At 41.8% G+C, this 27,315-nt stretch overlaps 2 protein-coding genes across 6 annotated transcripts in view; one reads left to right on the top strand and one right to left on the bottom strand.

The window, feature by feature from the left end:
- FAM114A1 (family with sequence similarity 114 member A1) overlaps positions 1-18,479 on the bottom strand; it is a 68,181-nt gene extending 49,702 nt beyond the window's left edge. For 4 of the 5 annotated variants that reach the window (XM_032632244.1, XM_032632241.1, XM_032632245.1 and 1 more), the window contains exons 1-2: positions 18,345-18,467; positions 9,537-9,892 (exon numbers count right to left, since the gene is read on the bottom strand). In XM_032632244.1, the coding sequence (XP_032488135.1) occupies positions 9,537-9,884 (348 nt within the window). In that variant the 5' untranslated portion in view covers positions 9,885-9,892; positions 18,345-18,467. Of the gene's footprint in view, positions 1-9,536; positions 9,893-17,621; positions 17,774-18,344 lie in introns of all 5 variants that reach the window. The other variant, XM_032632242.1, reaches the window with a different exon arrangement.
- A 76-nt stretch (positions 18,480-18,555) lies between these two features.
- The window catches only part of TLR1 (toll like receptor 1), a 43,786-nt gene continuing 35,026 nt past the window's right edge, over positions 18,556-27,315 (top strand). The window contains exon 1 of the mRNA XM_032631792.1: positions 18,556-18,755. The gene's annotated coding sequence lies outside the window, so the exon portion shown is untranslated. The remainder of the gene's footprint in view (positions 18,756-27,315) is intronic.

Below are 27,315 nucleotides of genomic sequence, written 5' to 3'. Positions count from 1 at the left end.
GGAGTGGTAGGAGGGAGCTTTGGCATGGATGGTAGTAGGCAAAGTGTCTAGAAAAGCGTCAATAAGCTTGGAGATGGCAAATAGCAACAGGAAGCCTTTTGAGGTAGACAACTTTCAAGGTGTCCACTCCACTCACAACGACCCCTGTAACTATATCTCTCACTGTCCCTGGGCTCACTTGATTCAAATTCTTTTTCCTAGGTATTTTGATTGGGACTGAGAGATTCTGGTTCAGCTTGAATAGAAGATAAAAACTCAGACAATGTGGGGTGACCATATTCTACCCACCATGCAGACTAAGAATTAAGAGAAAGCATAGTGAGCAGAATCTTCTCTGAGATATGCTCAGAGAAGCTGTTTGGATTCCAGAGAGCTTCTCAGCCTCTGCTTCCCGTCCCTCTTCAAGGCCCTACTGCATTCCTACTTTTGGGTTTTATGAGATTCCAGCACACTGTTTCTCTCTCTTTTAATGTTTTGTTCACTGTCATGTCCACAGAGCATAGAATTCATGGCGTATAATGAGTGCTTAATAAATTTAGTTGTTAAATAAATGACTGAAATTCATCCATTTTCTTAGGTGTGCTTAGTTTCTGTTACTTGCAACCAATGCATCCTGACTCGGTGGAACCACAACTTTCCCTTAATATCCAGGAATGCATTATAGAAAATGAGGCAAGAACACATTAGGAGATGAAGAATAACAGCTCTTTCACTCCAAGAAAAGAAAGGAAGAAGTTAAGAAGGAAATGAAAAATTCCTACAGAGTTTGTAGATTCTATAACTTTTGACTCAAGGCTGGTCCATCATCATCCCCAACTTCCTTAGGCATGCAGTCTTCCACTCTTATCTTCCACTCTTGCAGATAAGGGTGGCCATGTGAAACAGTTTTGACAAATGAGATATAAATGGGAAAGACTTTGCTTTCATGATAAATTACACGGTTTTGTCTGGTGCTGACTCTCCCCTCTCCTTTTTTCCTGCCCTGAATGTGGACCTTTTGCTTGAAACTGAAGCAGCCATTTTTGCTGCCATGAGGGAAAGGCCAGGGAATCACAGAGTCACTGGTCCTGGTACTGCTAAGCTACTAAACAAATGTGAGTTGTTGCATATCTCCATTCTTTCTGTTAAGTGAGAAAAAATTAATTGCTATTTTATAAGCTAATATATGTTGGGTTTTAGTTACTTGCACCCAAATGCATTCCTAAGTGATTCACCTGGTAAATATCAAACATCATCCATCAGCATAGACTACTGGTCAAGAGTAAAGGTTACGGAATTAAATTGCTTGGGTTTGACTCCAGGCTCTGCCACTTGGACATGTTAGTTACTCAAGTCTTTTAGCTATCACTAACTCATTACAAAAATGCAACCATAAGTATAAGAACCAATAACCTCACAGGGTTATTGTGAAAGTTAAAAGAAATAATTCACATAAAGCTGTAAGCATAGTGCCTAGCACATAATAAATACTCCAGAAATGTTAACTAGTAATAATAATAATAAGTAACTACATTTTTAACACTAAGAAGCAAAAAGTTTTGAAAGTTGGCTGACATTATTTTTCTGTTTGGAAACAATGAGAAGCTTGTTAACATGAATGGAAATACTCAAGATTCATGACAGTCTGCTTTCATTTTTGGTGTCTACATTGATTTACTTCACTTCAGCAATGAAGCCAGTGGTAATTTTATACCATCATGAAGACATATGTAAGTTGGTGATTAATATAGTTCTTTCATGGGACCAATCTATACCTATGTGATTAGGGAGAGTTAATACACTTAGGGGTGACAGCTTCTGACTCAAATTTACAATATGTAATATGCCGTGACAGCTGGTAATTGACTAGCAAGTGGAAATTAATGTTAAATGGGTCTAGAACTTTTTGCAGTGTGACTACTTCAACTGCTTTATTAATAAAGCTCCTTTGACATTGAGCTGTGACCTCCTGATCAGCTAAAAAGAATATTTGTTATCAACGGCAAATACTCAAATAACTAAATGTGCACATTTAATATAAAACCACAAAAACTAAATGTTTGACATGAATTATAAATATATCTCATCTTGAGTATTGTTTCCACTTTAAATAGCTTTAATGTCACATGCTTATGAGACTATAAATTAGGCAGCATGGATCTACTCAGATCTCCCATTTTCATATATGGATATTTTAAAGCTTTTTTCTCACCCTCACCCATGTAACCCCCACCTCCTTTACCAGAGAACTTCACATCCTAATTTACAGAGAAAACAGAAGCCATCAGATAAGAACTCTCTCAACTTCCTGTCCCTTCCTCATAAACTCACAGAAGAGTGACCACATATTGTAACAGCAAATCAGACTTGGTTTGATCAAGAGGGATCTCCAAAACTCAACTGGAGATCATTTAAACATCTATAACTGTTGTGTGGTCCTAAGAACATGAAAGAGTGCAAGATTCTATCAAGTTCGAAGTTCTTTAAACATAAAAGACATTTATTTATTTTTAGGCTATCAAGTTCAAAGGTATCATTAGATAGAAAAATATGTACAAATCTTAGAATTCCATCAAATTCAAAGGCCTTTAGCATTTAGATAGAAGATATATGTACCTCTCTTAAAGGATAAAGACCAACCTGGTTGTCCTATTTCCTTGAGTAGATCAAGAATCAGATACTGTGTATAACTTTGGTCTTGGGATGTGGACAGTAGGAGTTATGAGACCAAAGCCTTTTTAAGTTTTGTAATTTGTGACACAGCTGTTCTAAAAACGGCTCAGTGTGACATTTGGGAGGATGTAAATTACTCTGGAGGCCTGCAGCTCTGTCGAAATATTTGCTTGAAAATGGCCTCAGTTATTCCCAGGTAATCTTGTTCCTTGGTGAGTATGCATCACTCAACTCTAGGAAGATTTAACATCAAATATGGAAAGGTTTAAAGCATGAAATATGCTAGTAATCATTTTGTGCATATCTGGTCTTTTCTATACTACTGATGTTTAAGGAATTTGACTGATTAGAGTGACAATTTTTTGAAAATCAATTTAAAATGAATAATTGAATTATTAGACTTCTGATTTTTAAGTTGAAATCTTCCTAAGTTTATGCATAATGTTATGCCACCTAAGGGGTTGCTTAGTCTACTCTATAAATTTAAGATTTACAACAATTTTTAAGTACTCAGCAAGATTTTGTTTAAGTAGATAAATGAGGTACTTAAAAAGTATATTAAGTTTACAGATGTAGTTTAAAAATATTTGACAGTGTTTAAGTTGGCAAAAAGGACCAAGCATTAATCAAAAGCCCCTTGAAAGTGACTGCTCAATTATGTTAGGCTTCTAAATAGAGTAAGATTTGTGAGATGAATGTAAATACTAGGGAGAATTGACATTGTGAATCTGTAACCTTAATATATTGAACACTAATTGTTTAAACCAAATTAAAAGTCTGAGTAGCTTTTTCTTATGGACAAAACACACACTGGCCTACATCAAAAACCTATCTCAATACAAATCTAACTTTACTGCACCCCCAGTCACAATTACTTCCTCCCCTTCTATCATAAGGGAAATGATATCTTCCTCTTAGTTATCATTATCACCTCCATCTGAACTCCTCTGGGCCTGGGAAGGTTGGTTCTCCCTTTTTTCCTGGTTTTTCAATTTTTCTCCCTGGCTGCTTCCCACATTTAATGATGTGCACGATTCCTCCATCTTAAAAGCAGCAAATGAAAATCACGATGACAAAATGTTTCTTTCGAACTTCTCTGGCTTCCTCTTCTTCAACTCTTAAAAAAGATGCCTGCCTTCTGTATCCACCCCCTCCACTCCTCTACCCACCATGGTGACTCTCCCATGGTCACTATTTCATGAAACCATTCTCACCAAGATCACAATGGCTTCCTCATTGTCAAAGCCATGGACTCATTTTAGTCATTTTATTTCTTGACCTCTCAGTAGCATCAGAAGCGTAAGCACTTTTCAATTCTTAAAAGACTCTATTCTCATGGCTTTCATGACCTATCTTTTGATTCTTGCTTTTTTTGTCCATCCCTTATTATGATGATTTCAGTTTACTTTAGAAAGTTTCCACATGCATATTGTGATATTATGGAAGCTCCTTAGATTAAGATACAACCCAACTGCTTCCAGCATTCCAATAAAATACACACAGTCCAGGTGGTCAGCTGGCATCCTAATCAGGAAAGCCATACCCCAAAGGCAGCTATAATGAACACTTCTATTATTTGCATTTGTGTTAACGTATGATGCTTTGCTAATGAGCATACTGAATTACAGAAATGGGCTTTAACTGGTAAACATGGTGGACTGTTGACTAGCATTTTAAATATCTGAAAGGGGTTCTCGATGGTGAAATTAAAGGTATTAAACACTTGTAGATGGTTAAATATATTTTAGAGCCTCTTCCTACCTTTACATGAATAGGGTGCAAGAAAGGGTTTTTCCTTGTACTAAATGATCTTCTATCCATCTCTGAACTCTGGAGAATTCTGGTTTCTTGATGCCAGGTATAAGGGAAGAAACCCCTGCCCCTAGAATTCTAGACATTTGTGTTGAATGCACCTTTCACGCAGGGTAGTGGTCAAAGCACCTAAAAGTCCAAAACAATGGCACATTCTCAAGCCTACATGAGTTCTCACAAGCTATCTTTAACTTTCTTGTTAATTAATGTTTAATTTTAAAATGTCAGTGTAGTATAATGTGATTTGAGATTTGATTTCATTTATAGAATGAACTTTGTTGGCAATCACAACTTATCAAAGAGCGGTCCATGACCAAAGTGGCTTAGAGACAGGAGACTTCAGGGCCAGGTCCTTGGCCTCTGTTCTTTATTTATATATAACACCTGGGCAATCTTACCCACTCCCATTACTTAAATAACATCCAGTTGCTGCTGGCCTCCAAATCTCTCTCTATCCCCTGGGCTCCAGACCACTATAACCAACTGCCCACAAAATATCTTCACTTGGATGTCTCATCTCATGTTCAATATGGAACTCACCATCTTCTCAATTTTACACGATTCCCATATTAGTGGTTCCCAAACACGGGTCCACAGACTGACTGCAAGAGTATTATCTGGGGGAACTTATTAAAAATACAGAGTCTTGGCTTCTACTGTGATCTTTTGAGTAAGAATCTCTCGGGCTTCCCTGGTGGCGCAGTGGTTGAGAGTCCGCCTGCCGATGCAGGGGACACGGGTTCGTGCCCTGGTCCGGGAGGATCCCGCATGTCGCAGAGCGGCTGGGCCCATGGGCCGTGGCCGCTGAGCCTGTGTGGCCGGAGCCTGTGCTCCGCAATGGGAGAGGCCACAACGGTGAGAGGCCCGTGTACCACAAAAACAAAACAAAATTCTCTCAGCAGGTTTCCCTGGTGGCACAGTGGTTAAGAATCCGCCTGCCAATGCAGGGGACACGGGTTCCTGCCCTGGTCCGGGAAGATCCCACATGCCGTGGAGCAACTAAGCCCGTGCACCACAGCTACTAAGCCTGCGCTCTAGAGCCCGTGCTCTGCAACAAGAGAAGCCACTGCAATGAGAAGCCCACACACCGCAATGAAGAGTAGCCCCCGCTCACCGCAACTAGAGAAAGCCCGTGCGCAGCAACGAAGACACAACACTGCCAAAAATAAATAAATAAAGTAAATACATTTTTAAAAAAGAATCTCTCAGGGTTTCTACCCTGAGAATCTGAATTTCTAACAAGCTTCCCAGGTAATTCTAATATACCACCAGATTTAGGACGCATTGCCCAATATAGCCATAAGGCAACAGCATCCACCTGATTGCCCAAGTCAAAATCAGGTGCCATGATGGAGAGAGGCTTAAAAGGAGAAATACTCCAACAGAATTGGAGCAAACTCTACTCACTCATTTAAGAAGCAAAAATCTATCATCAGCATGTCTTGGCCTATGTCCTCTCATCTTTGTCTCTGTTGATAGCAATTTTATTGCTCTTAAACACCCTGCTTTTCCTTTTCCAGGGACAGAACTATTGAGTGGTAGTCTATGTTTTCCTTTGAGAGTACTTTTAGTTGTAACATTGCGTTCTTTACCTTCTTCATAATTGGTCTTATGCACTGGTGTAGGACAGTAGGGATGAAATTTTTTTTACTCTGGGAAATATTTCTTGGTGCTAAGAATTTAGAGAAATTTTATCTAGATTAGATCTTTTAGGGGCTGATAGACTAGTATATAATAAGGTCCTACAAGATCTCTGGGAATAAATGTCGCTCCAGGCTAGCACTCAAGACAAACATGTCTGAATGGAGGCTGAGGACTTCACTGACTCCTTAAGATTGATTTGAGTGTTCTATCTAAGGCTACCTTGTGCCTGTCCTATCTAGTACTATAAGACATGCTACAGTTGCTTTTATGCAACACTGCCTTACCCATCTAGATGGTAGGCGTCCTGAAGATAGTTGTACTACTCAGATTCTGGGGCATAACTCATGTATCCTGAGGCCGGCTGAGGCCTTAAAGGATCTAGTACAACCTTCAAAGTTCAAGTGAGGCTGGGGACCATCTCTTATGGATGTTGTAGAGTGGAGTCCTGAAGGAAGCCTTAACTCAATGGCTTCTGAGTCTGTACATCAGAATGGATGAGAAAGGGGCCCTGAAGACAGAAATAGCTTCTCTGAGTGCATCAACTGTGAACGGTGTGATCCTTCAAGGTAGAGGTGCCAGCTGAGTAGCTGGCAGAACCGCTGGCCCCAGGCCCCCTCCTTGTCACACCGCCCTACCTGCCAAGTATGGCCCCCATGCTGGCTCAGGCAAAGGTGAAGCTAATAATGTGGGTTTTAAGGGAACTCAGACCACTTGTAGAAAAATATATACATTTAAACCCATTATCACAAAATCTAGTGTGTCCCAGATTATATAAGTTTACTTCTTCAAAGACTATTCTGCCAGGTTTTTTTTAAGCAGGCATTTTCCCTTAGAAACGTTTTTTAAAGGTGATAAGATTCTTTTAGGCTCAGATACACTTGGAATCAGATAGGTTTTGGAGCTTGACTACGCCTATAGGACTTGACATCCCTCAGGGGATCTGTGTTCAAGATCCAATCAGCCAACTTGTAAATGAACTTTTCACTGAAGATTTTTTGTAGAATTCATTATCTGCTGGATGAACAGAAAAATGGTTGTTTTCATCACTGCAAAAGGACTTCTAATAAGTGTCCAACAAACAGCAAATAAAACAGCAAACGAACAATGCTTGAAGACGAAGCGCAAAACTGAATTCTTCTATATTAACCTAAGATACAAGGATAGGTTGCCACGAGAGATAGCAGAACCCCCTTTTCTGGTAATTATTTAAAGGAGACTATATTTGTACCTATTTAGAAGGGTTTAAATGGAACCTGGGTGAAAGAGATATATCCCTTCCCTTCAAGGCCCTTCCAGCCACCCATATCAGCTTTCTGCCTTCTTAGAACCAATATACTCACAAGAATTCCTCCTACACCCCATTTCTATCTGAGCTCCTGATGCAATGCCACGCACATACATGCAGAGCCATGGCCCCAACTCTGTGGCCAATATTTGTATTTCCATCCAGGTACTTTTGTGATGCTTCATTATGAGGAAATGCTCACCTTTTCAAAGTCCTTGAAAGCTATCAGTGGTGCTGGGAGAGGAGGGGAGTATCTGTCTGCCAGTTGGCTCTCTCCCTGTAGCACTAAGGAGGTTTATAAAGTGCTTGCAAGAGCAGGATTCATTCGATTTGCTCAAAATTTAGGAAGATGGATGTGTAGGAGCATACTGACCTTTTTTATGCTATCTTTATTAGCAATCTTGTTATAACTTTTAGAAGTCTGAAATTGGAATGTATAATCTAGCCTTCATGAGCTCACGTATTTTGAATCAGTGGAGCTTTTGTAGTTTCTTTAAGTCGTCTTCGGTCAGAATGGTGTGGCTAAGACACAGTTTCTTAATATGTATCAATAGTAGCACTTACAATAACAATTGGGAACCAATGGCCCCCCAATAGAAAGACAGCACGGAGGGAACCCAGGTTCCAGAGTCAGGCATATAGGTAAATACAAGAATAGGGTATATCCTATTGGTTCTGTTTCTCTGGAGAATTCAGGCTAATATACATCCTGGCATCATTATTTCTTAAAGCTCTCTCAGTGGTTGAAATGTTCAGCTAGGGTCGAGACCCTCTGGTCTAGGAGTTCCCTCAGGGGGGTCCATGGATGGCTTTAAAGGGTCTGTGATATCATGGAACTTGTAAACAAAATTTTACACGTATGTTTACATATCTGATACAAACTCCCATCTGGTCCTCAAATGCCTTCCATGACGTTCCTGCAGAATGATTGTTTGCTTTTGTTTAAACATCTCCAGTGATGGGAACCCCGCCTCTTCCCTGAGGAAGCTCATCTCATCTTAGAATAATTCTAAGAGCCGCTTTGAGGAAACTGTGGCTAAGAAGCTTGATTCTGAATAAAAGAATCACAAAACATTACTTGGAAGGATACCTCGTGGTCTTCGTGTGCAAAGTCCTCATTTTACAGAGGAAAAACTGAAGCACAGAGAAATTAGGTGTCCTGCTCAAACTAACAAAGTTAACGATAGACGGAGGATGGAAACCCAGGCCCCCCGACCCCCTGCTTCGTTCCCGTCCCTCACTGCTTGCAGCAGAGTCGCCTCAAGGCGGTGATCTGTGTGGTACACACCAGGAGAGCAGGGCTGGGCCTGGCAGAGGGAAGACTCTCATTTCCCCTATACCATAGCATCCTTCTAGAAGGGAGGATTGGAGGACAGGGCCTCCCCACCCTTTCCAGTCCCCACATGGATGGAGGGGAAGGTGTCAGGAAAACCCAGCTTGATGGTCATACTGATGTGGAACCAGGTACCACCTGGGAGACACTGGCCTGGCTTATCTCCCAGAGAGACAGGTGCAGGCACTGAAGGGAAGCATGAATGTGCTCTGCCTCTGGTCCCCTGGACGGCGGTATGTGATAATAAATGAGTGATCTGAATGTTTAAGATCTTCACGGTAGATTTGTAAACATGTATTAAAATTTGAGTGATGTTAAAGAAACATTGACTTGTTTAGGGTGGAATCAGGTTCATTAATAATTTGGACTCATTACGTTCAATATTACAATATCTTCCATTTACTACTGAGTAGCTTAATCTTACTGGGTTGCTCAATATCTCTGAGGCTGGTTGCCTCGTCTATAACTTGAGGTCAATAATATCCAGCTTAAAACCTCAAAGAACTGTTGTATAGAGTGAATTACATAACATATAGAGTAGCTAGCAGAGTGCCTGGCACACAGGATGTGCCCAATAATTGGTGATTGTTATTATTAATAATAAAACAATTATCAAAATGCAAATATTATAATGACCAATTACTCTCATATATGCCTTTTCTCACCACACAACACATCTTTGACGACAGAGGTAATGTCACAGTATATACTGAACTCTTAATCCCTACCCACAGAGCCTGGCACAAATCTATGGCCATGGTAGTATCAGTAAGAACTTAGGTTGAACTGAGTCAAGTGAACCACTCCTACCGGATTACTCTGCTCTTTCAGGGGTATTTCAGATCCAAGTTCTGCCTCGAGGCTGACGGAGTCAATGCATTCAACAAGGGTATCCTCAGTCACTTCTCCATTGCGGGGGTGCTCCACGGGACCGGGGTCTTTGGGCTGCTCAGTGAGTCCAGTGTCAGCAGTCTCTGCACCCTGAACAGCCGCATTTTCATGTACATCTCCTCTGGGGTCAGCTGGCGTTAGCTCATTTGAAATCGTAGCTGAATCACAGTGCGCTTCTGCATCTTTGGGTAAGGTATCACTATCGGGCATGTTGGTGATTTCTGCTTTGTCTCCAGTGGCTAAGGTATCGTCGCCATCATCAGACATTTTATTATCTGTCAACATGATTACAAACAAACACCTTATGCTTTAATCCGAATTGTTAAACGTTAATTCAAAGCCCTGAATAGTTAAGTTAAATCTGGTGGGGGTAACCTTTCTTCTACCAAGAAGAAAGTTTATGTAACCTTGGGGTAGGCTGAATAATGGCCCCCCAAAATATCCATGTCATAATCCTTGGGAGCTGTGAATGTTACCTTATATGGCCAAAAGGACTTTGAAGATATGATTAAATGAAGAAGCTTGGATTATCTGGGTGAGCCCTAAATGAAATCACAAGTGTCCTTATCAGAGAGAGGCAGAGGGAGATTTGACTACAAAGAGGAAATGGTGATGTGATGATAGAAGCAGAGATTGGAGTGATGCATTCTGAAGATGAAGGAAGGGGCCACAAGCCAAGGTACACTGGTGGCCACTAGAAGCTGAAAAAGTCAAGGAAACCATTCTCCCCTCAGAGACTCCAGAACTATAAGAGAATACATGTGTATTATAAACCACTATGATGGTTGTACTTTGTTACAACAGCAATAAAAAACTAATACAAGCCAACCGTGCTCTCTTTAAACTTTCACGGATCTCTTACTTGGCATGAAGAAATAAATATGCATATGGGAACTAAGAGTATTATCTGTATCTGTGAAAGTACTTATTTAATATGACCTTATTAATTATATTTTTAGCCATAATGAGAATAAGCATGGAAAATACCTGAGAGCTTATAAAAAATATTTGACATTTGGCTTTGCAATGTGGTCTGAAATTCAAATTGAGAGAGACATACATACACACAAGTGTGCCTTGTTGGGTACCAGCCCATGAAGGCCTGGGCTACATTTGGACAATAGCTTAGATGGAAAAACACAAGGATGAAACAGAAAAAAAAGAAGCCAATATTAAGCCAAATAAGGAATGTAGCCATTACAAAATAACCTACGAAGCAGAAAACTCTTTATGAAGCTTGCAAGTTATTGCTATCATATTGAACAGTGCAGTTCAACAGTGATGATGAAAATGTTCTGTATCTGCACTGGCCAATATGGTAGCTAACAGTCATCTGTGGCTATTGAGCACTTAAAATGTGGCTAGTGCAACTGAGGAACTAAGTTTTAATTTTAGGGAATTCCCTGGTGGTCCAGTGGTTAGGACTTGGCGCTTTCAGGGCTGTGGGCCTGGGTTCGATCCCTGGTTGGGGAACTAAGATCCCACAAGCTATGCGGTGCAGCCAAAAAAAAAAAATTAATCTTAAACAATGTAAACTTAAATTTACACAGGTATGTGTGGCTAGTGGCTATCTTACTGAATAACACATATCTAGAAGGCTTATTCAAGATGATAATTTTCTTAGTCTAAAATAAAGACACAGTGTTCTCACTATACAGGAAGCCAAGTCTCAGGAAAATCACTGGGTATTTTTGTTGACCTCAGTGTTTACCAGTTGGTCAAATCTCTGGTCACTGTTAAAACCACAGTATATGGGAAGCCATTTAACATATTGACCACATGATGGCACAGACTTAGAACTCACATGCCTATGCCAACCCTCTTGTCCCCTCAAATAGCCATTCCCTAAAGTTGTCTAGCTATTTTCTTTTCTCTTGCTACATTCTCTCCCTTGGTGAATCACATTCCTTTCTCACAGTTTTACACACTTCTATGTTGTGACTCTCAAATATCTACCTCCATTCTATAGAGACAGAAAGTAAATTAGTGGCTTCTAGGGGCTGAAGGGAGGGGAAATGAGTAATGGCTGCTAATGGGTATAGATTTCTTTTGTGGGTGATGAAAATGTCCTAAAACTCGATAGTGGTAATGGCTGTACAATTCTGTGAACATGTTAAAAACCATTGAACTGCACATTTAAAAAGAGTGAATTTTTAGTATGTGAACTTTGTTATGGATGAATTATATCTCAATACACTGCCATAGAAAAAATTCTACCATTGGATAAGCAGTTCTAATCGTCAGCTGAACATCTCTTTCTATCCCAAAGGAAACCTGTTGTCTTGCCATTAATTCTAGACCTTCACTTTGACCTTTGTGTTTCTTTTAATGGCACCTAGATTCCTCCAATAACCCAGGCTTAAAATCTCAGAGCTGTCATTGACCAAACCTTCACTTTCTCAAGAATATATAATATCAATAGCTATCACTTACTGAGTGCCTATTAAATCCAAGCTCTTTAAATGTGCTATCTCCTGTGAGTTAGATACGACGAGCTTCATTTTACAGATGAGGCAACTGATGCTCAGAGGTCACACTTTAAGGAACAGTGGCAGATTTGAGGTCTGAACCCACGTCTGACTTTGAGATTGAGCCACGTCGGAGCCCTATCTGCAATGCCACTTGCCTCTTCTCATACATTCAACCAGTGCTCAAATCCTAGAGGCTCTTTATTCAGAATCCATATCCTTTCTTTTACTTCTATTTTCCCTGCCATCACCTTCAATCAGGTCCTCGATTTGATTCATGTTGATGATTTCAATATTGGGTTCACCTCTCCACTGTTCTCCCTTTCACTTCCCCATCCTTCCCCACCCTTTACCTCACAGCTTTAATTACATCACCTCCTGCTCAGACATCCTCAGGGGCTTCCCACTTCCTATTGAGATGAAGCTACATCCTTCAGCTGCCATCCAAGGACCTCTGTGCTCTGATCCCACTAGTTTTACCTCCCACGATGCCCTTCCAAATCCTTAAGTGAGACAACATAAGTAGGTGAAAAATGCCTGACATTCACAAAAGAACCTCAGGTGGCTGTTGGTTCAGTATGTTGTTTTAACATATTTAAGGCCCATTTAAAATAACCGCCTCCTCTATTTTTGTTCTTCCCAACTGAATATAATTTTTCTTCCTCTGAACTTGCCAGAGTGCTTTGCATCTGTCTCACGTTGGAGGGTTACAATCGTCTTTGATCAGTCGTTTGAGTGTTTTCCTACTATACTGTAAATTCTATGAAGACAAGGATCTTCCTTGTTTTGTCTTCATATTTTATATAGCACTTAACATGGTTTCTTGAACATAGTGGGAAGCTCAACAAATATGTGTGTTGAGTTATATTAATATTTTTGTGGAGATTTAAAATTAAAGTGTAATTTGGAATGAAAGCAAGCAGAAAATGTCTTTACCCCATTCACTACTCAGGAGTTATCTTACAGCAAGGGGTTCCAAATGACCCATATTGTCTTTCCTTTGTTCCTTCACCTCCCAGGTAACTGAGTTAGAATGTCTCTTCTTAAACAAAAATACTTGAATTCTCTGATAACATACCTGTAAACAAGTCTACAGATGGGAAAGGCAAATAATGCATATTTCCTTTTAGGTGGGATATTAAATTTCAGATATTCAAGGTTGGATATGGTCTGTCAATGAGTATGGTCAATGCCTAGATGAAATAGTAAAGAGTGAAAAAGGCCACTGTACAGAAAAGGAGTAGTTACTGTGGTTCATGGGAGGGGGATGAGATTGAGGGAGGGTACTTGAAAAGCTATCATCACATGGAAATTTATAAAATCTTTATGAAAACCTTGAGTCAGGACTGGCCTAGGAGAGGGGCTGCCAAACTACAGCCTGCTGGCTAAATTTGCCTTCCCTCTGTTTTGGTAAATAAAATTTTATTGGAACACAGACATGCTCATTTGTTTATGTACTGTCTATGGCTTCTCTAGTACACCAGCGGAGTTGAATAGCTGCAACAGAGACCATATGGCCCACAAAATTGCAAAGCCTAAAATATTTATTAGCTGGTCGTTTATAGAAAATGTTTGCTCACCCATGGTCTAGGACATTGCTTGACGGCCATGGCCTAGAGTTCTCTGTCCTAATTTGCCCTATCCCCGCCTGGGTCATAGGGGCACAACCATAAGGAGAATGGGTCCATATTGCACATCACTTATATTCCCATTTTTTTGTTCATCAACAGCTGGTCTGATATCTTAATTTCTTTGTAAGATAATTTGAAAATCCTTATTAATCTGGATTATTAAGAAGTTCCAAGCTATTTCACTTCTCTATAAGCAGGAACATGAGAATAAACCTGGTTATGATAAACATTCATGGGTGAATAAAAAGCATTATAAACACTTTGTTGTATCTGCTTCACCCTCAATTGTTGTGATACTGTTCCCAGTGCTAAAATATTTCAGCACATACCATGTGACATCTATGTGAGTTAGCTGTATTTTATGCCCTGAGGGTGGCTGGTTAACATTTGAAGTGCCCTATTCAGGAATATACTCTCCAGGGTCTTTACTTATTTAGCATTTCAGATTCTGTAATGAAGTGTTCACCTTTTGAGAGGGTTCAATTATCTCTCTCTCTGATGGCTATTTATCAGGGGGTACTACTTATCCTAAGGGGTATTAAAAGCATTTTTCACTGGTAAAATGGAAATAGTGCTTAACGTGGATTGGCAAGAAATTATGCACAAGTGCCTTCAGCTCTTCCATTTCCAGGGCAAAAGATTATATTCAGTCCAGCAGCCATTGAACTTTGCAGTAGAGTTTTTCTAGTTCTTCTGCTAATCGCAGGAGAACATCAAAGCCTGATTAGAAGGTTAGCTGAGTCCTGCCACCAGAGCAGTCCTAAAAGCAAAGAGAGCTAGGACTTCATCAACCTACGAGAACAAGCTACATAACTGAGCCTGGTCGCTAATATACATGTGAGTGTGAGGCAGAACTCCATCTGAGAGGTGGATTCATAGTACAATCAGTCCTGGTAGGGATGTTGCACAGAGGAGCCCTACAGTCCTCATCCATCTCTGATGGCCAAACTGCCCTAAGTCAGCTCACCTCAATTGTGGAAAAATTATCAAACAAAACCTCTCTTCCCTGCAGCTGCTCTGTATTCAAGCGTCAACATGAAGCCATTCCTTCAGAAACACGCCCAAAGTTCATCTATCAGGTGCTGAACCAATACCGTTAGGAAATATTTTTGGACAACTTATAAATTTCAGAAAGACTATATTTTTACATCTGTTCAGATAATGAAAATGGTCACCATAATATTCAGCCCTACTTTAACTTCTAATTGTACATGAACTTCTGCCTGTTACAGGTCCACATTTTCCCTAAACCAAAACCAAAAAAGAATCCCCCCGCAAACCTTTTTTGTCCCGGTAGACCTTTGTCTACTCTGGATGTTATTATGACAGGAGACATGTAATCATTTTTAAGACGGTGCCCTTTTGTCTGAAGCCATTAGAAATTGTGTGTTCTAAAGACACAGCTGTTTCTATGCAGTGACTGTTGGTGTCCAGAAGGACCACAGCTGTGATACATGCTCTTTCCTGGGACAGCCCCCATCTCTGCCTGGATGCCCCAGAAGCAGTCAGACTTAAAATCTCTCCTGATTTATGGTTTGGAATGTTGATCGCTGCAGCCATGTCCTGTGGCTTTGATGCTAGGGAGCCTCAACCCACAGAAACAAGGAGGCTTCTTCAGTAAATTCCAAGGAGAGGAAGAGTGGCATATAAAGAAGCCTTTATTGGCTGGAATAAGTTAGTTTTTCATGAGTAAATTCATTCATCACCTAAAATGCTCCCAGAACTATGCTGGGTATTGGAGCAGCAACATCATAGCTCCAAAAATAAGTTTAAAACGGAAGACACGGTTACTATCCTTCAGAAAACAAATAATCTGTTTTCATTTTATTCCTGGTCAGTGAAGGCCCAGGAAACTATTGCATCTAACATGAAATGGTTAAGTGATGATGCAAAACAGCACATCAAAGCAGGGAAAGATGTGCTTGAACAAGACTGATCTCATACATGGGAGAACCTTGATAGCGGCTTTGATAGTTATTCAGGCATGATGGGATAAGAGTATGTGCAAATGCCCAAGAATGAATCTAGATATTCAGAACAGATGCTGTGTGGCTGGACCAAGAGCGATATGGAGGAATAGCGAGGGATGGGAGGGATGGATGCTGAGGCGCAAAGAGCCATGCTCTGGTCCCACCATCCCTCTGTGGGCGTACAACTCATTCTTGTTGTTCCTCACTCCCTCCTACGTAGAGTAAGGCTGGACAAAATGATCTGGATACATTGTTCCCCAACACCAGACTGCGGGACTGGAACCAGTCCATGATGATAGAGAAAAATGAGGACAAGATAGCGAGTTTTTCATCAATCTAAATTTATTAAATGTAAAGCACTGGCTTCATCTTGCAAGTTTAGCCTTCGTGCTTTTCCTGGTATTAAAATGTCTTTCATTTTACGAAATAGTGGTGTAGTGCATGGATTTTTTTTTAATGATTTCACTTGGCAAAATAAGAATTTGGTAATACCATACCCTGTGTGAAATCACTGCTCCCAATTTCAAAAAGTGCCAGTAAGTGAAAGACCAGGAACAAAAACTGTGGATGACAGGCTCTTAACCAGGTTGCAAGAGTTTCTACTGTGCTTGACAGGTACACGTGCCCAGAGCCCAGTCTCTTTTTCCTTCCGTCCGGCCTCCATGTGTCTGCCAGGTAATTTTATGAAACACGGAGAGGACCTACCTGCTCCCCTGTTTAAAAACCATTAGGTTTAAACACCTTTGCATGGCATCCGTGGCCCCGCACAATCCAGCTCCAATCTCTCTATCCGCTTCTGTAACTCTCAACACACCCGACACTCTTCCCTCACCAGATGCTCCATCACTGCCGGCACAGCTCATAAACATCCCCACCTCTGCTTATGCTGGTTTCTCTGCCCAGGATGCCCTGTCTCCAACTGCCTGGCAAGTTCCTATTTGTTTCTCAATGTGTAATGTCACGGTTTACTTTGAAATTTTCCTGAATTTGTCCCACTCCTTCCAAAAAATGAATTACTCTCTCTTCCATGTTTTTCATGACACCTTGCATGGACTTCTATGGCATTTATAAGGAATATTTATTTCTCTGTCATTCTCTCCTCCAGAACTGTGACCAACAAGCACATAGCTTGGCTTTGGACCCTCTAATATTTACTGAACTGAAATATATTGTTTGATATTGATTAAAAAGAAACAACGTTCCATATAAGCCTGGTCTTATTATTATTTTTTTCAAACTGAATCCTGCTTTAATTGAAGCTTGTGGAGTATAAAGTCCTACAGAAACATTACAGAGAATCTTCTGGAAAACAGGAGTGACGACAACCCCTGTGGAGAGGCAGATGAGAGTAATTCATAGCTCACCAAGGCCTCCCTGTATCGAGATCCCAGAGTACCCAGAAGATCTCTTCACCATCTCAGTCCTGTAAGCCCGGTCTTATAAATAAATGGCTGCTTATATGGTCTGAATCCCTGAGATTCAGCAAGGTCCCTTCCTACCCTCAAATTCCTTCTGCACTGGCTCCGTGGAGCCTCAAATTCCACCCTGAAAGTTTCCTTCTTTTGCCTAAAGCTTATGATGTAAGGAGTTTATCAGTCTTTCCTGAGCTCAGGTTTTGATGGAGAAAGGAAGGAGAGAGCAGGGAATGGATATGGGTGAGGTAGGAAAGGAGCACTAGGCGGAAAAGAAGGCAGAGAGAGGCCTCTGAGGAGTAAGCCTGCCTCATTCTCAGTTTCCTCAGGTTAGCTGAGGTCTTCTGGAGTTCAAGAGACATTGATTTTAAAAAGCTACCTGCCTGACTCTCCGTATTTAGGATAGGAATTGATAGGATCGGTAGGACAGAGATCACTCTTAAGATGATACAGAGAGGTCTCCTACTCTAGGAAAGGGCAGTGAAGTTTAGGCGCCTGATCTGAGATGGCTGGAAATACTCACCAGATTACAGGGAAGAAGATGAGCCAACTGGGTGGGCAGGTGGGGGGGCTGGGGAGCTGGCGTAGGGAGTAGGACTCAACCTGGGAGCTGTGAATGTAGGTGCTGCTGGCTTAGGGTGTTGGCTGGGGTGGAAGAGCCAGCACGGCCGGCGTCTGCAGGGGGAGAGATGATGAGCTTGGGTGGGAGGTCAAGGCCTGAGCTCAGTTTTCCGAGGCCAAGGGCAGCGAACCCCGGGATGGGACTTGCTTCCTCTGTGTCCCCCGCTGCGGAGACCCCGCAGCCTACCTCTCAGTCGAACCTAGGACCTTGGGGAAACTTTTTCCGACTTGCATGGTGCTGGACCGGATACTTCGGGAGCACAAGACAGGCTCCGCAGAGGTTCTCGCCGGCCGAGGGGGCAGAGCCGGAGTGCGGGCGTGTGGGTGTGTGCATGAGCGTGGACCCGGAGCGACACACACTCACACACACACACTCACACGCCCGCACCCACGCAGGGCCCTCGGCCGCAACGCTCGCGCCGCCCGGGACCCTCATCCAAGGCCGGTCCTCCGGGTCCTGCGCCCTGTGCCAAGCCCCTGCCGACTCCGGGAACAGGACGAGCAGCGACGGCAGGGTCTCCCCACCACCCCGCGGCGGCTGTCCCCGCATTTCCCCCCCCCCCCCCCCACGCCATCTGCCCGCCCGGGGAAGGGGATGACGACGAGAGGTACCCAGGGATCTTACCGCTCAGGCAGCCGAGTGCGCGCGGGAGCGCCCGCCGGGTCCCGCCCCGCCACGTCGGCAAGGCTGGCGGGGACGCGGCCTGAGGGCGGGCCAGGAGGGGGACGGGTGCTGACGAGCCGAGCTGCCCCGCCCCGCGGCCCCGACAGGGCCCCGCCCCCCGTGACCCCGCCCCAGCCCAGAGCGCGGCGGAAGCCCCGGGCACCTCCTTCCTCCGGCTGCGGGGGTCGCGGTCGCGCTTCCGACCAAGCTTGGGGAACTTGGCTTTTCTGGCTTTGTGCCTCCGGGTGAACTGGAGGGGCGCCCACCCCCACCCAGGGCGGGACTCGGGGTTCTCCGGATCCCTTTCCTTCCTTTAAAAGCGCTCAGGAAACACCGCAGACAGTTTCATCGAGAAGGGGCCGCTCAAGTTCAGTAAGAGTTTGCGATCCCCTGGTGGTGCTTTAAACAGCTTTGTCTTACCCTGTTTGTGGGAGTGTAGTTTGATTTAAAACCAACCAACCGAATAAAAATACTTTCTAGAAGGCCAGTTTAGAAATGCGGATCAAAATTCAAATGTATTAGCTTTGGCCCAGGAATTCCACATCTGCGAATTGTACTAAGTAAACAGTCAAATGTACAAATATGTATGTCCAAGGATGTTTATTGTGGTTGTTTATGCCGGGGAAAATAACGCGGAAATAATCTGTCCCCCAGTAAAAAGATTGGTGAAGTAAACTATGGTAACTTCAAACAATCGGATATGCTGTAGTCATTAATTATAACTGTACGTCCAATTTGTTGATATGGAAGGAAGGCGGGCCATAGCTGAATATTAAGTTGAGAGCAAGGGAAGCTTACAAAAGTGTGTATAGAGTATAAACCTATTCTTGTGAATATGTATGTGTATTGTAATTTTTTGTATAAAGTTTAGGGAAAATTTAATTTTAAAAACAGTGATTCTTTCTGAGTTCTGCCATTGTGTTAGCAAATTGTATTCCAGGTGTGACAGGTGTGTTTTGGTGTACCACAGACACAAACACCATTGCCTGTGACTTCTGTGCCTGCCTAGGGCATAGCAAATACCTTTGCCACACCTGCCCCTCCTTGCCCTGCTGAAAGGCAACAGCCCAATCAGGCATTCCTCCCTTTGTGTTTTTTTTGTTTTGTTTTTTTTGCTGTACGAGAGCCTCTCACTGTTGTGGCCTCTCCCCTTGCGGAGCACAGGCTCCAGATGGGCAGGCTCAGCGGCCATGGCTCACGGGCCCAGCCGCTCTGCGGCATGTGGGATCTTCCCGGACCGGGGCATGAACCCGTGTCCCCTGCATCGGCAGGTGGACTCTCAACCACTGTGCCACCAGGGAAACCCCCTCCCCTTGTTTTTAAATTTAATTGAAATTTAAATTTTATATTGGAGTACAGTTGATTAACAATGTTGTGTTAGTTTCAGTTGTACATATACATGTATCTATTCTTTTTCAAATTCTTTTCCCATTTAGGTTATTACAGAATATTGAGCAGAGTTCCCTGTGCTCTGCAGTAGGTCCTTGCTGGTTATCTATTTTAAATATAGCAGTGTGTACATGTCAATCCCAAACTCCTAATGTATCTCCCACCACTCTTCCCCCCTGGTAACCATAAGTTCGTTCTCTAAGTCTGTGAGTCTGTTTCTGTTTTGTAAATAACTTCACTTGTATCAATTTTTTTAAGATTCCATATATAAGCGATATCATATTTGTCTTTCTCTTACTTCATTTAGTATGATAATCTCCAGGTCCATCCATGTTGCTGCAAATGGCATTATTTCATTCTTTTTAATGGCTGAGTAATATTCCATTGTATATATGTACCACATCTTCTTTATCCATTCATCTGTTGATGGACATTTGGGTTGTTTCCATGTCTTGGCTCTTGTAAATAATGTTGCTATGAACATTGGGGTGCATGTATTTTTTTTGAATTAGAGTTTTCTATGAATATATGCAAAAGAATGGGATTGCTGGATCATATGGTAACTCTATTTTTAGTTTTTTAAGGAACCTCCATACTGTTTTCCATAGTGGCTGCACCAATTTACATTCCCACTAACAGTGTAGAAGGGTTCCATTTTATCCACACCCTCTCCAGCATTTATTATCTTTAGATTTTTAACACCATTCTGACTGGTGTGAGGTGATATCTCATTATAGCTTTGATTTGCATTTCTCTAATAATTAGTGATGTTGAGCATCTTTTCATGTGCCTCTTGGTCATCTGTATGTCTTCTTTGGAGAAATGTCTATTTAGGTCTTCTGCTAAGTTTTTGACTGGGTTGTTTGTTTTTTTGATATTGAGGCACATGAGCTGTTTGTAAATTTTGGAGACCAGTCCCTTGTTGGTTGTATCATTTGCACATATTTTCTCCCATTCTGTGGGTTGTTTTTTCATTTTGTTTATGGTTTCCTTTGCTGTGCAAAAGCTTTTGAGTTTAACTAGTTCCCATTTGTTTATTTTTGTTTTTATTTCCATTACTCTAGGAGATGGCTTGAAAAAGATATTGCTGCAATTTATGTCAAAGTGTTCTGCCTATGTTTTCTTCTAAGAGTTTTATAGTATCTGGCCTTACATTTAGGTTTTTAATCCATTTTGAGCTTATTTTTGTGTATGGTGTTAAAGAATATTCTAATTTCTTTTTTTATTTTACATGTAGCTGTTCAGTTTTCCCAGCACCATTTACTGAAGAGACTGTCTTTCCTCCATTGTATAGTCTTACCTCCTTTGTTGTAGATTAATTGGCCATAGGTGAGTGGGTTTATTACTGGGCTTTCTATCCTGTTCCATTGATATATATTTCTGTTTTTGTGCCAGTACCATACTGTTTTGATGACTATAGCTTTGTAGTGTAGTCTGAAGTCAGGGAGCCTAATTCCTCCAGCTCCGTTTTTCTTTCTCAAAATTGCTTTGGCTATTCAGGGCCTTTTGTGTCTCCATACAAATTTTAAAAATTTTTTGTTCTAGATCTGTGAAAAATGCCATTGGTGATTTTATAGGGATAATATTGAATCTGTAGATTGCCTTGGATAGTATAGTCATTTTGACAATATTGATTCTTCCAATCAATGGTATATACAACATGGTATATCTTTCTATCTGTTTGTGTCATCTTCGATTTCTTTCATCAGTTTTATAGTTTTAGGAGTACAGGCCTTTTGTCTCCTTAGGTAGGTTTATCCAGTTTTCTTTCTCCTTTGACCCAAACTGTATCTTTACAATAAGAGACTATCAATCAAGCAACAGGTTTTGTTGCCAACTGCTAATTATGCCCTTTTACTCAAATGTTGCTGCTTCAAGCCCACCTGGTTTATTTCAAAACTTTAATTTTTGGCAATGTAAGCAATTTTTATTTAAAAAACTCAGGAGTAGTTAAAATCTATAGAAAACTAGAGAATAATATTGAGACAGGCTGGGACCTGGGACCTGGGACCCTTTCCTGCACTGCTTGCACCTGGACACATGTCTCCCCAAGCAACAGAATGCAAAGAAACTATGAGGGACTAAAGATAGCTGCATGCATGTGCAGTTGGGGCAAAATATGAACAATAAGATACAAAAAAGCCAAAACCCAACTGCCACTTTTGAAGTGCCAGGAGCAAAAGCAGGGTCCTGAGCATGATCCCTGCATGCAGCACCACCAAGGGGGTGGGCAAATGACCTAAGCCACCCTCCAGCCCAACCCACCAATCTGCCCTCACCCTCACCCCATTTAAGGGACCAGCTCACCCACCTTGGGGATCGAGCAAGGGCACCTGTTACTTGTTTTCAATCCCTCGTGCTGCAGCACGAGTCCCCATAAAGCCTTGCCTGAATTCCTCGTCTGGCCTCTTAGCAATTTCCATTGATTAAAGAGTCCAAGAACCCAGGTTGGGAACAATATGACAACTACTTATGTGTGTGAAGAAAAGTAGAGGATGGTATGACAATATGTAGATTTAACAAATTTTATTTTTTGCCACATTTATTTTAGAACCTTCTTTTAAAAAGAAGAAAGTTACAGATGTGTTTGAAACCCTGTTCCTCCTAGTCTCCACCTTCTCCGGAGGTAACGGTAACGAGTATCCTGAGGTGGTTGTGCATCCTTCCCACCCATAGTTCTATTACATTTGGCTGCACACATCCTCATTCATCAACACTATATGAAATTGTTTTTCAGTGTTTTAAAATGTTATAAATAACATCCTGTACACTTATTTACTCAACATTATATTTTTGAGAATCATTCATATTCATACATGTAGCTCCAGTACATGCATTTTTAAGTCTTCATGGGATTCCGTTGTATGAATGTGCCACAATATATCCATTCCCCACACAATGGACATTTAGTGTGTTTCACGTTTCACTATTACATGTTGTTACATGTGCTGAATGCCAATATAGTGCTATCTACTATATTGCATATAGAGCTGCAATGGTCAACTTTGTATATGTTTTCTTGTATCCCAGGCTAGAAATGGAATAGCCAGTTGACCATCACTAGATATTACGAAATTGTTCTACACTGTGGTCCCAACCATTCATTAAACAAAAAAAATTTTTTTTTCTTTGCTGTACGCGGGCCTCTCACTGTTGTGGCCTCTCCCCTTGCGGAGCACAGGCTCCGGATGCGCAGGCTCAGCGGCCATGGCTCATGGGCCCAGCCGCTCTGCGGCATGTGGGATCTTCCCGGACTGGGGCACGAACCCGTGTCCGCTGCATCGGCAGGCGGACTCTCAACCACTGCGCCACCAGGGAAGCCCGTAAACAAAATTTTTTTGAGAGTGCGCTACGTACCTAAAACTGATCTAGGTACTAGGGATGAAATAAGGAGCAGAGCAAAGTCCTGCCCTCCAAGAATTTATATTCTGTCGCAAGGCAGATAGACCCTAACTAGATAATGTGCAAGGTGGTGGAATAAAGCAGAATATAGTCTATAGGGTCTAGGGAATGATGGGCGGAAGCAGCTGTGGTCAGGGAAGGCCCTGCAGATAAAGTGGCACTTCAGTGTAGACTTTAAGGAAGTGAGGGAGTGAACAACGGTGATATGTGGGGAGAGTTTCAGGCAGGGGGAACGGCAGGAGCAGTGTGGGAGCATGCTTGATGTGCTCACTGCATGGTAAGTTGGCCAGTGTGGCTGGAGCAGAGGGAGGATGGGGCAGAGTGGAAGGAAATGAGGCCACAGAGGCACTGAAGACTGAGAGATGGGGCAGACCAGGCAGTGCCTTGCAAACCATGGTAGGGATTTGGCTTATGCTTTGAGTGGCAAGGGAATCCTTACAGCTTTTGAGTAGGAGTGTGCCATGATTTTAATTGGGTTGGGATGGGGTTGGGGGGGATGGAGGGAAAGGTAGAGCCAGATAGACCATTTAGGGGTCCACTGCAGTTACCCACGTGAGGGAATTGATGGTTTGGCCACGTGGGAGTGGTAGAGGGCATGAGAGCGGTTTTGCTTGTGGATATATTTTAAAGAAAAACTCAACAAAATTTGCTCATGGATTGGGTGTGGAGTTTGAGCAAAAAGAAAGAAGTCTCAAATTACTCCAAGGAATTTAGCTTGCAAGAATAGAAGTATCGTTTACTGAGATGAGGAAGGATGCAAAAGGGACAGGTTTGGGGTTTGAGGTAGATGGTGGATGGACCTAGAGATTATCATACTAAGTGAAGTAAGTTAGAAAGAGAAGGACAGATACCATATGATATCACTTATATGTGGCATCTAAAATATGATACAAATGAACTTCTTTATGAAACAGAAACAGACTCACAGACATAGAAAACAAATTTATGTTACCAAAGGGGAAAGGGGGTGGGGGAGGGATAAATTAGGAGTTATATAAAATAGGTAAACAACAAGTCCTACTGTATAGCACAGGGAACTGTATTCATTATCCTGTAATAAACCATAATGGAAAAGAATGTGAAAAAGAATATATATATATATATAGAGAGAGAGAGAGAGAAAGAGAGGATTTGAGAAGATGGGAGGAGAATAATTGCAGTTAGTGAGTAAAACAACTTTTTCAAGGATTTTTAGTGTAAAGAGGAGCAGAGAGGAAGAGGTTGTGGGTTCAGAGGAGGGTTTTGTTTTTTACTATGAGAGAAATTGTAGCATTATATGCTAATTGGAATCATACATTAGAGCAAAAAAAATGATGATGCAATGTAGAGAGGATAATTGTAAAGGGATTTCCTTGAGTAGATAAGCAGGAGTGAGGTTCAGTGCTTAATAGGGAGGAATTGGCTCGACACAGAGAGTTCATTCAGGAGAACAGAGGAAAGCACAGATAGAACAGGGACAAGTAGGCACTAGTAGAATTTTGGAGGGAAGATGTGGAAATGCTCTTCTGGCTGCATTTATTTTCTTCCTGAAAAATGAAGCATCAGCAGCTGAAAGTGAGGAAGGAAAGGAGGTGTTGGAAGCATAAGAGGAGGATGTGTAGGACAGTGAGAGTGAATGCGCTAAGGAAGGGGAGCAAAAAGGATAGTAGAATGGCTTCTCCCTCTTGAGGTTGGGACCCAGTCATGAATTTCAAGTGAGACAGTCAGCATGGGTGTGTATTTTCTCCAACTATGTTCAGCTGGTCAGGCTCAATATAGTCCAGTGGCGAGTTGGATTTAACCTGGGTTGAGGAGAGAGGAGTAAGGTAGCTGAGGGTGAATTCAGAGAGATGATTAAAAGGGTGGACCATGATCTTTCAGTCCAGTGCAGTGGGACTGGGGAATTGATGGCATCTAAGAAAAAGAGTTAGAGGCGCTAGTTGAAAAGCGGGTTGCTGGCAAGAGAGGTTATGGAGAGAGCACAGCCATTGGTAATAATATGTAGGGTACAATAAGGGAATGCATGGCTGAGGTAGGTTTCAGGACAAGCTCATTAGAAGAGAGAATATCAAAGAACTAAGAAGCCAGGGGAATGAAAGAATCTACATAGCTACTGAAATCACTAGAATTATGACAGTGGTGGTGTTAGACAGTGAATGGTGCAAAACTACTCAGTGAATGAGGGAGTGATGGGCCTGTGGATGACTGCAACCAGGAGGGGTAGGTTTCAAGGGTTGGAGGGAAGAACAGTGATCTGGAAGTAGCAGTGAGAGTCAGGGAAACCTACATCACCTCCAGGCCCTGAGGTGTGAGGAAAAGAGGGACCACTGGAGACCACTAGGGACCACTAGAGGGCGCGGTGTTCAGGATGGCGTTTAGGTCTCAGGGCGCCCTGATCCTCACTGGGTTGAAGTGGAATCACCTGAAGAGCTTTCAAAATAATACTGATGTCTGGCCCCATCCTGGACTATTTAAGTCAGAATCTCTGGACATGTATAAGAGGTCCTGTTTCCTCACATTGTGACCAACACTTGGTATCATTAGATGTTTTAATTTTTGTCCATCCCAGGGGTGTACAATGGTGTCTCCCGGTTGTCTTAATGTTATCCTGTTATCCATTTGATTATATCCTTTGCTAATTCCTACCCCCACCCCCATTGGGTTTGTTAGCCATTTTATTAGTGATTTGTAGGAATTCTTTATATATTTCAGATATTAATCCTTTTTTGGTTATATGTGTTACAAGTGTCTTCTGGAATGTGTTTTGTTTTTTCTTTTTAATTCAGCAGAAGATTTTGGTTTTAATATTAATATTTAATATCTAAGTTATCAATTTCATTTCTAGTGGTTTGTATATTTTATGATGCTGATCATTTTTATATAACTTGTTTCAAACCTGTTGGTAGGCAATTGATTTTTTAATTGATTTTCCAGGGAAAGAGAAGTTTTTTTAAAGAACAAAAATCATTAAAGTAATGTCTTGCTTCTGTTTGTATGGGGACAGTATATTTGCTGGCTTTAGACTATTTTACTTATCCCACTATAATGCTATTTTATTTTTTAAAAACAAAAGTAATGCATGTACATAGTAAAAAAAAAAAAATCAAACAGGACAAAAGAGCATAAAATGATGAGTAAAAATATCTCCCTCCCTTGGTTCTTTGGCTCAAAGGTAACAGTTTCTTAAGTATCCCCTAAGAAAAAAAGATTTTTATGCACATGTCAGCATAAGTATGTAGACCCTTGTATTAGATGCCTGTGGCTGCCATAACAAATTCCCACAAATCAGGTGGCTTAGAACAAGAGAAATTTATTCTCTTACACTTTTGGAGGCTGGAAGTCCAAAATCAAGGTGCTGGCAGGGCTGCCAGCTACTGGTGATTCCGGGCATTCCTTGGCTTGTGGCTGCAGAATTCCAATCTCTGCCTCTGTTTTCACCTGGCCTGTTCCTTTCTCTGTGTGTGTGTGTCTCTCCTCTGTGTGTGCCTTACTCCTGGGAAGAAGATAACCTGTGCAGATGTCTGAGGGACCGGATTTTATGCAAATGCTGAAACACTCTCCATACTCTTCTGCCCTTTGCTTTTCTTCATTTCATAGTCTTTCCACCTCACCATAAAAAATGTGAGGCTTGCATAGAATTCTAAAACTCCTTACTATAATGACTTGTCTTCTATGGAAATCACTATTCCAGACACTTTTTATTTATTATCTTCCCAAAAAAGTCACAAGCACTCCCATTTTGTGGATGAATAAATGGAGTCTTTGAGGTTAAGCCACTTGCCCAAGGCCGTACAGCTAGGACATGGCATTTGGAGGACTTCTGCCCTGTCTGTTTGTTTGTTCCACTGCCATGCCATCTTGCATATTACCTGATTTTTGTGGGTTTTCTCATCTCCTTAAAGACATTTCTCAGAATTCTAACAGCCGCAACAAGAATAGCCTCTTTGTTCCCGAAAACCAGCATTATTATGCAATACCCTAATGAGCGTTTGTGACCAAATGCTCATAAACATTTTGTCACTGTGTGATGTGACCAAATCTGCAGCCATGTATGTGTGCTTATTTCTTAAAGACTTTGGCTCAGTGTCGTTTGAAATTCCCTCAGACCCATAGCTGGTTCCTTTCTCTTCTGCCTGTTTCACAAAGCTGGTTTCCCAGAGTC

Source organism: Phocoena sinus, chromosome 5 (genome assembly GCF_008692025.1).
Source record: "Phocoena sinus isolate mPhoSin1 chromosome 5, mPhoSin1.pri, whole genome shotgun sequence".
Taxonomy (NCBI): domain Eukaryota; kingdom Metazoa; phylum Chordata; class Mammalia; order Artiodactyla; family Phocoenidae; genus Phocoena; species Phocoena sinus.
This window is presented reverse-complemented; position numbering and strand designations above follow the sequence as displayed.